At 43.8% G+C, this 10,459-nt stretch overlaps 1 protein-coding gene across 1 annotated transcript; it reads left to right on the top strand.

The window, feature by feature from the left end:
• The first annotated feature begins 1,585 nt into the window (after positions 1-1,585).
• Positions 1,586-2,965, top strand: LOC149187860 (cellulose synthase A catalytic subunit 4 [UDP-forming]-like). Its single transcript, XM_089409798.1, has one exon. The coding sequence runs from the start codon at positions 1,835-1,837 to the stop codon at positions 2,963-2,965; it is 1,131 nt and encodes a 376-aa protein (XP_089265924.1). The 5' UTR covers positions 1,586-1,834.
• The last annotated feature ends 7,494 nt before the right edge of the window (positions 2,966-10,459 follow it).

The raw sequence follows: 10,459 nt of genomic DNA, 5'->3' as shown, positions 1-10,459 counted from the left end.
GTGGGTGTATATGCACTTAGACTAGCTGTGTTGGTGTACATGCACTTAGATTAGCTCTAGTTAACTTATTGCTTGCATGTGGCACATGTACACATTAACATAAGATAAAACACACTTAGCTTTAGTTAGCTTTAGTTATTGCATGTACAACTAAGCTTAACTTAGTTGCTTTTATGTATTTATTCTAAAACTAATATTGTAGAATCAATTTTCATTCTTTTCTCAATTGTTGCTCGCTTCCTTCCTGCTCTTGCAAGCTTGTTTATTGTTTTGCAGATCTAGATCTGTGTATCTCAAAATCTTACATGGTATCAGAGCACAATCGGCAATTCTCACTCCATATAATTATTTCGAATGGAAGCCAAAGATTCAACTTCATCTCAGAAGTAGAGGCTTATTTCGAATAACCATGGAAACGGAAGTTGAACCAACATTGGCAATGGAGAAAACAACATATTTCAATCGCATGGATGAGGCCTTCGGCATCCTATGTTTATCTATTTCTCCGGAACTGCTATTTCATGTTGAATCATGTTCAACTCCAAATGAAGTATGGAAAATTTTGGAAGAATTTTTTGGAAAACAGGATGAAATGCAAGGTCACATTCTCAAAAATGAGTTAAACTCATTAGATCCGAGAAACTTTGAGAACATTCAAGATTTTTTCACAAGGTATAAAGCCTTGTTGGTTCAGCTGAAAGGATGCGGGATCGACAAATCAAAGCAAGAAAAGCAATTGATTCTTTCCATTTTATCAAAACTTGGTCCAGAGTATGAAGTATTCGTCTCTACATTCCACACAGTCAGATCTGCAACTGGTGCATCTTGGAAGATTCCCTCACTGGATTCTTTTATTCAGTCTTTGATGCATGAGCAAGATAAGCTCATCAGAATAGGCACACTAAAAAATTCCAAAGCGCATGCACTTAATGTGCATGCAAAAGGAAAGGAAAATTCCAAAGACCATCAGAAAGGAAAAGGGAAGAAGGATCCTGATCCAAGAAAGGGAGGACATCCCAAACCCCCTGATGGATCATCTGGCTCAAAGGAAAGGAAAGGAACGAAAGGGAAATCAATGTGCAATTATTGCCACTGTGGTTTTCATCCTGAATTTGCATGCATGAAGAAGACTATAGATCTTATTGCGCAGACACTCCAACAACACAATCTTGGAGACCACATTCCTGAGAATGCTAAGAAGAAGTCTGGAGAAAAAGCACCAGATCCAAGAGGTAACGGGCATGCTTTGATTGCTCTTCATTCTGCACCACAAGAATGGATCATCGATTCAGGAGCTTCACATCATATGGCTTCTTCAAAGGAATCCTTTTCTTCACTACAGGCATACTCAGGTCCTCCCACTCTCATGGGTGATAATTCTGCAGTTGCAGCAACTGGACAAGGAAGAGTACAATTTGAAGATGGAAGTTTTGAAAATGTCTTGCATATTCCAAGGCTTTCTGTGAATCTTCTCTCAGTGTATCAGATGACACACACAGGCAGTGGAAGGAAAGTGGAATTTACCCTAGATTCTGTGAGCATTTATGACATGCAAACCAATTTGAAGATTGCATCTGGCAAGAGAGAGTACGAGGAATACAAAGTTAGGATCAATGCGCTTGTCGCCAAAGCTCAGAAGACACCGGACGAAGGATGGATCATGCAGGATGGAACAAGTTGGACTGGAAACAACACTCGTGATCACCCCGGGATGATTCAGGTATTCTTAGGGCACACAGGAGCGCATGACGTAGAAGGAAACGAACTGCCCCGGCCTGTCTATGTCTCTCGTGAGAAACGGCCCGGGTATTAGCACCATAAGAAGGCCGGTGCCATGAATGCATTGGTTCGAGTCTCTGCCGTACTGACGAACGCCCCATACCTGCTGAACTTGGATTGTGATCACTATGTAAATAACAACAAGGCCGTTTGCGAAGTAATGTGCTTTATGATGGATCCTGAGGTTGGAAGGAATGTGTGCTACATTCAGTTCCCACAGAGGTTCGATGGTATCAATCGCAGCGATCGATATGCCAATCGAAACACTGTGTTCTTCGATATCAACATGAAGGGATTGGATGGCATCCAAGGGCCAGTGTATGTGGGTACTGGATGTTGTTTTAACAGACAAGCCCTCTATGGCTACGGCCCTCCAGCTGTGGTCAGACCTAAGGCGAGTCGCGGTTGCTTGCCATCACTGTGCTGTTGCTGCTGTTGTTGTCCAAAGTCCAAGACTATCGATCCTAAGAAATCCGCTCCACAGGAAGATTTAAATGCTGCAATCTTCAATCTGCAAGAAATGCAAAGTTACAATGATTACAAGAGGCAGCTCTTAGTCTCTCGGAGAAGCTTTGAGAAATCGTTTGGCCAGTCCTCGGTGTTCATTGCATCAACTCTCATGGACAACGGTGGTGTTCCAGAGTCGACCAATCCAGCTTCACTCATCAAAGAAGCTATACATGTGATCAGCTATGGCTACGAAGAGAAAACCGAATGGGGGAAAGAGGTCGGATGGATCTATGGTTCTGTGACAGAAGAAATTCTAACAGGTTTCAAGATGCACTGCCGAGGGTGGCGCTCCATTTACTGCATGCCCAAGAGACCAGCATTGAAGGGGTCTGCTCCTATCAATCTATCAGATCGTCTGCACCAATTTCTTCGTTGGGCATTGGGTTCTATTGAAATCTTATTCAGTAGGAACTGCCCGTTGTGGTATGGATTTGGAGCTGGCCATCTCAAGTGGCTGGAAAGACTGGCCTACACTAAAACCATCGTCTATCCCCTCACGTCTCTTCCTCTGATTTCCAACTGTACTCTTCCTGCCATATGTCTTCTCACGGGAGAATTCATTATTCCTACACTAAGTAATCTTGCAAGCATCTATTTCATGCTCCTCTTCATCTCCATTATCGTGACGGGCGTTTTGGAACTGAGATGGAGTGGAGTGAGCATCGAAGAAGGGTGAAGGACACGACTGCCTAGCAGTTGTCTTTTCTCTACTTTTGCATTATATTTTGAGGGGGGTTTTCTTCCCACTTGGTTTTCCCTCTTTCCTCCTTTTTATGCATTTTATATGGGTACCTAAAATGGCCGTGTTGCCGGGACTCATTCATTTTGCATCACACTCACCTAAGTTATGCTTAAGGGGGGGGTGTCGGTGTACATGCACTTAGACTAGCTGTGTTGGTGTACATGCACCTAGATTAGCTCCAGTTAACTTATTGCTTGTATGTGGCACATGTACACATTAACATAAGATAAAGCACACTTAGCTTTAGTTAGATTTAGTTATTGCATGTACAACTAAGCTTAACTTAGTTGCTTTTATGTATTTATTCTAAAACTAATATTGTAGAATCAATTTTCATTCTTTTCTCAATTCTTGCTCGCTTCCTTCCTTCTCTTGCAAGCTTGTTTATTGTTTTGCAGATCTAGATCTGTGTATCTCAAAATCTTACAACAACATCGCCGACGTTGATTCTGAAGGCATTGGGAATGCAGGAATGATTGATGAGAGACAGAATCGCCAAATGCTGTAGCAATGCTTATTTTCAGCAGGGTTCATCCAGCTATTCACGTTTTATGGACACATATCATCGAAAGCGATCGTCCTTATGATACGCAGAATACCTTCGGTGCTGATATTGTCATATTGTCCACGGATTCTCATATTCGATGCCGAAGTAGACCTGCTTTGACCATAGTTCAAAGCGAACTCCGGAAATTTGGGAGCGTATTCTTTGAAGCGGTTGCCGCTGGACGGGTCGAAGGAAAGAAATAATTTCAGCACCTCATCTCTTTCGTGGGCGAGAGCATTTTCTACATTCCGAACAAGATCGTTAGCCATGGGAGTGTCCTACAATTGGTAACTATAATCATCGCACCGGGCCAAGGCCTTGCAAATAAGCAACACCCTTCCGGCTTCCATAAACTTGGTAGTGTACAGTCCTCTTCCCTGTCCTTAACGTGAGTTTTTTATCGTTACAGGCCCGATGTAATTAGCATTTGTTTTTCAATTGTTTGGATTTTTTGCAATCCCCACCATGGCTTCGCCCAGACGATAATATTCGATACACTTCTGCCTATAGAAATGGACGAGAGATTTTCTTGATTAGGAGTTGACGGTCAGTAAAACGTCGATCATGCACAAGTAGGCAGCCCTAAATCTCCCCAGTGATATAAGCGATTCAATTTCTACCCTTATTCCTTGGATTGTCATCTCTGTAGAATCACCTAAATCACGAGCGATGCTGCTACAGGTCTCGGCAAGTTCAATTACGCCCGCGATCTTTCGCAGTTTTATACGCATGTCTTCGGTTTCGCTTCGGTAAATGAATAGTTCGCATTTAATATAATTCCGGACACATGCCTCCCAGTCTTCCGTATCAAACGCGCGTCCTCCCCTTTCAAACTAGTCTTTCAATTTCTTTGGGTTTCTTTCCGGAAACTTCTGCATTCTCACGATTGACCTCAGATTGTCGACATCAAGCCACTAAAACCTGTCAGGAGCTTTCACCAAGCGAGGCTGCTTTAGCGCAATTTTTGTGCCCTTTGGATATGCCCTTTTTGCATAAGATTAATCGGACGACAAGAAATATGGACCAGCGATTGACAAAGCAATCTCGACTCCTGTATTTTCCTCTTTCATGATGGTATAAATTCTCCCGAAACTAAAGGGATCAATGCAGAGCTCCCCACAAATAACTGTAAACTCATTCATCTGCCGTGTCAACAATTTGCTGAGGCAAACCACAACGAGATCAGACCACCGTTCTAAATACTTATACTGGGTTCGAATGCCATGTAATGGATCTGATCTGTCAGGCATGGAGGGATATTCTCCAACGGCCATTGTAGACAATTTCTCAAGAGCTCAATTGTGAATGCCGCTAATAGACTCCAATTTGAATTAGAGTGTAGACCAAGGCCGAAAATGTCCACAAGGCTTCAAAGATCATGTGATGAAGAAGGTATACCTGGTGTAGAAGTTGTTGGCCGAGTCTGCACGAGACCTTTTTCTTCTCTAATTGCGGCTGCTCCTTTGTCCTCTTTCTTGGTCGCGTCTCGGGGTCTTTGTGGTTGGTTCTCCATGAGCCGCACGTGTAACGCCCACGAGCTGCAGAGATGAACGCACAAGGGCATATGCTAAAAATGGCCAATTGTAGAAGAACATGGAGGTTTATAAGGTTAGGCGGTCCCGAGTGGGGGGGCTCAACGTATGGGCCAACATGCACAAGAGTTAAAAGATGGGTTGAGTGAAGGGTCGACTGGCTGAGCCCACGTGACCTTTTATAGGCAGCGATGTGTATAAACAAGATGGTGTGGGGAGTCATTTTGGTATCAAGGAATCAATGCACAATACAAAGCATCCGAGGGTGGAACAAGCTGAAAGTGCGAAGGTTGACCTGAAACAGGCGAAGGTGTAGGCGGATGAGTGTAGGGCCGAAGCACTGAGCCGAAATAAAGTCTTTGATGTCGTCCATGCAGGAAGTCATTCAAAGGCATCATTCAGGAAAAAGTTGTGCGAAGCCGTCAGGCAAGGGCATCATGCCGAAAAGTCGTGTGAAGTCATCGGGCGAGAGCGTCGTGCAGAAAAGTTGTGCGAAGACATTGGGCAAGGGCGTCATTCAAAAAAGTCGTGTGAAGTCATCGGGCAAAGGGTGTTCACGCAAAGTCGTTCGAGGACGTTCGAGCAGGATCGTTCGAGGTCGTTCGAGGGCAAAGCAGGGCGTCCGTTTGAATGGTCATTTGAGGAGTCGTTCGAGGGCGCGGCAGGGCGTCCGCCGGAATGACCCGAGTTGGTTGAGCGGTGAACCAGGTGAAGTCTTGAACGGTTGACACGGGTGACACGACCCGCCGGTAGACAGGTTGGGCATTCGGTGGAAGCGCCCGACGAATTGGACAAGTTGAACGAAACGCGTTTGGGTGAACGTGCGGAGGTAGACGAAGAGTTGTTCAGAGTCGTTCGGACGACCGTGTGGGTGTGCTGATGAGCTGGGCTAACCAAGTTGTGCCAGTGAGTGTAAAATTATTCTAAGTGTAAATTTCAGGTTTCCTCGAGATTTAACTTGTATATTGTAAATAGTTATTATTATTATTACGGGCAGACTTATCATAGGGAGTTGCCCCTTCCAGTTATATTGTTGTGTATTTCATGTTAATGTTGACTCACAATGTAATGAAGTTAATATGATGAATGGTATTAGCTGTTGAAAAGTAAACTAAGCATAGATGTAAGGCATAGTCCATGACCGTGAGTATTGTTGAAAAGAAAAGGGTCAATGGTGCCGCACCTCCTATAGTGTAGTTGGAAGAGTACTGCCAGTGTAGGGACATGACAGGTGGTATCAGAGCTGATTCAAAAATCTGGAAAGTGATTCAGGTTGGCAAGGAAAGTGGATGGCAGAGATGGCGGAAGGACCTCAGGTTATAATAGGTGAATCTGGCCATAATGCAGGAAAGGCCTTTCGGAAAGAGGTATTGCAAAAAATGGAGAAATGGATTTTTGAATGGGCTTCGATGAAGGCCGAGAGCATGTAGATGCGGAAAGGCTATGAGAAAATAAAGGAAGAATTTGAAGAACTCAAGGACCAATATGAGTGTACAAATGGGAGTATATAAAAAAGGAAGACTTTCCTGGTAAGAAGGTTGTTGTAATAGAGCAGGATGAGCTCAACTGCATTGACAGAATTGGGGACTACTACCGAAACAATCAGGCAAATGTTCGAAGGCTTAGTTTGGTAAAAGAAGTAAACAGGTACTTGACTAGTGCACTTGAAGAGAAAGCTACATAGTGCGAGGATGATGTAGATATGACAATGATGGACAATGAACTTGAGATTGATCAAGTTGGACCAGGATCGTGCAGGTTGCAGACATTGGTGGATGAGGAAACTCACATGGAGGAACCTCATGATGAAGTAAGTGCTTATATTTGTGTTTCAGTGAGACTTTTGGAAGTTGAACCATATGCAGGGAAGAGCAAAATCAGTTTGCCGATGCGAGGGAAGATCTTATCATAGATGTCTATGATGAGACCTTGTATGGAGAGGCAAGGACCATTGACTGTTGTAAGACTTGTTGGGGTTGTTTGTGACCTTATGGTAGAAGATGCAAAGGCCTGTGACAAGGGAGGAACATGATGATCATTGCAGAGAAATGGGTCATGCTTTAGCCATATGGAGAAATTGGCTAAGTGCCCAACATGACTCATGGATAGAATGAGAGAGGGCACACACTTGAGTACGATAATAATTGGGTGGAATTCTCATGGCCGAGACCAAGAGGAAGTCTTGATGGAAACTTTAGTGGGGAGATGTGATGGAAGAGACTCGTGATGTGATGATGATATGGTTGGGTAACCGAGTTCATTAGACCAAAATTCTATACTTGGATGAGGATGACTGATTGTTGTGATAGGTCTACTTGATTGGACAACATTGGCAACTTGAGTCATGAACATCAGGTTGAAGACATGGAGCATGGTAGTCTTATGTAGGGACATTATGTAGGAGAACATGTAGAGGTATCACTTATGGGCATCCAATGAGGAATGCCAAGGCAGAGATGTTGTGCAAGTGGATTTGTTGATGTGACATGGAGATGTTTTATTTATGAGCCGATGGAGAGGTTGTGCACTCTTGTACAACAAGGCCATGGACTGATTGGCTTTGTGAGCAGATTATGGATCATTCCTACTACATGGGAAGCTGAGGCATCTTGCAGAGGCCTTTGGGCCAAGACATATATGTTTGCTGGATGTCAGTTGGAGATGACTCATGGAGCTCATGGTGACATGAGTTTGTGACTTCTGGGGACTTCATATATGGTGGACGTATAGGATGAGATGCATTGAGGAGTGGAGGTCAGGGACTTTGATGCAAGATGGGGTGCATACTTTTGAGTACATATATGGGTGTGCTTGAAAGAGTGACTTGATGAGGAGGCTCGATATGAGACACTTTGGAGTGATGGAGTTATAGTGATGATAATGCCTTGGTGGAAACACTTGGGAATGGGTTGAGCCGAGACTTAACCACTTTTTACACATGGGAGATGAGACAAGGGTATACTTGTTTCCTTGGCAGACTTGAGGGATGGCACATTGCAGATACGATGGAAGTGGTTTCCTACACCTGGATGTGGCACATCAAGAGTCGGGTTTGACGAGAAGATCTATTCACTTTGAAGAGATGGATATTACACAGATAGATGACGATGTTGGGATAGATGTGGTTGATTTCATACAACACATTGATACCAAACATCATGGAAAACATGTTGCAAATGAGGTGGAGACTACTTCATGGACTTGGACATGGCTTATACTTAGATGGAGATGGATTCTTGATCGATTTGATGTTGTGACAGGAGTTTGAGAAAAGACTGATGATGGCATGAGAATGTGCATTCTCATGGTTTGAGCGTGACAGTTGGATTAGCTACCCACCTAGTTCAAATCACGGGGCTCGAGTAGTTTACAGAGATGTGTTACCATTGTGTTGGATTATCATGGCAGCAGTTCACACGATGATAATACATGATGAGGTCGACACTATATGTTGCAGTGAGCATGTAGCATGAGATGGAGGGACTAACCTTCCATAGTGGGAGCAACATGTAGTGATTGCAATGGATGTGGTTGATGATCATCGATTGAGGAGACTTTCCGATGTATGACATACCAGTGGTTTATATGTCTTGCTATGGGCATCTTGGTGACAGATGGTTGCAGGGATGAGAGATTGTCAGGGAAGACAATGATTTCAAGTGGGGGAGAATGTAACGCCCATGAGATGCAGAGCTAAACGCACAAGGCCATATGCGAAAAATGGCTAAGTGTGGAAGAGGACGGAGGTTTATAAGGTTAGGCGGTCCCGGGTGGGGGCACCCAATGTATGGGCCGATGTGAAAAAGAGCTAAAACATGGGCTAAATGAAGGGTCAGCTGGGCGAGCCGACATGACTTTTCATAGGCAACGATGTGTATAAAAAAGATGGCATGGGGAATCATTTTGGCATTAAGGAATCAACACGCAGTATAGAGTGTCCAAGGGTGGAACAAGGTGAAAGTGAAGGTTGGTTTGAAACGGTCAAAGGTGCAGGTGGACGAGTGTAGGGCCAAAGCACCGAGCCAAAACGAAGTCGTTTGAAGTCATTTGTGCAAGAAGTTGTTCGAAGGCATCGTTCAGGAAAAAGTCGTGCGAAGTTGTTGGGCGATGGTGTCATGTAGAAAATTCATGTGAAGTCATCGAGTGAGGGCGTCATGCAGAAAAGTCGTGCAAAGTCATCAGGCGAGGGCATCGTTTAGAAAATTCGTGCGAAGTCATCAGGCGAGGGTGTTCGTGAAGAGTCATTCAAGGGCGTTCGGCCAGGATCGTTCGAGGTCGTTCGAGGGCGCGACAGGTCTTCTGTTCGAATGGTCGTTCGAGGAGTCATTCGAGGGCACGACAGGGAATTTGTTCAAACAGTTGTTTGAGGAATCGTTCGAGGGCGTGGCAGGGCATCCATTCGAACGACCCGAGTTGGTCGAATGGTGAACTGGGTGAAGTCTTGAATGGTTGACACAGGTGACACGACCCACCAGTGGACGAGTTGGACATTCGATGGAAGTGCCTGATGAGTTGGACGAGTTGAACGAAACATGTTCAGGTGAACGTGTGGAGGAAAACAAAGAGTTGGGGAAAGTCGTTCGGACAACCGTGTGGGCGTGCCGACGAGATGGGCTAACCAAGTTGTGCTGGTGAATGTAAAATTATTCTAAGTGTAAATTTGGGTTGGGACGACCGTGTGAGCGTGTCGACGAGATGGGCTAACCAAGTTGTGCTGGTCAATGTAAAATTATTCTAAGTGTAAATTTGGGGTTTCCTCAAGATTTAACTTGTATATTGTAAATTGTTATTATTATTATGATCGGCAGACTCATCGTAGGGAGTTGCCCCTCCGAGTTATACTGTTGTGTATTTCATGTTAATGTTGATTCATGGTGTAATGAAGTTAGTATGATGAATGGTATAATGAAATATATGCTTAGCTGTTGAAAAATAAACTAAGTATAAACGTAAGGCATAGTCCATGACCATGAGTATTGGTGAAAAGAAAAGGGTTGGTGGTGCCACACCTCCTATAGTGCGGTTGGAAGAGTACTGCCAGTGTAGGGGCATCACAACACAGATAACATAGCAACCTTACTCTTTCCTATTGCTTTATCTGTCTCATCTGCCGAATTGCGAGACGTCCATAAGATAAGATGAAAAGTTCAAAACAATTTACGCAATAGAGCACATTGGTTTGGAGACAACGACAATAAATGATTGTTATATGAGTAGTGATAGTTTAAGACCACTAACACATGAGAATATGCTATTATTTAACAATCTTGGGTTGAAAATCCCCAAATATTACTCAGTTGAAAATGCTTATGACTTTAGAAATTTACGTTTACCATTAGTTAATTTTGT

This window comes from Pinus tabuliformis, chromosome 3_1 (genome assembly GCF_031772625.1).
Source record: "Pinus tabuliformis cultivar Carrire ecotype Pingquan chromosome 3_1, CPIR1, whole genome shotgun sequence".
Lineage (NCBI taxonomy): Eukaryota > Viridiplantae > Streptophyta > Pinopsida > Pinales > Pinaceae > Pinus > Pinus tabuliformis.
Note: the sequence above shows the minus strand (reverse complement) of the source record. Positions and strands in the feature narration are given on the sequence as shown.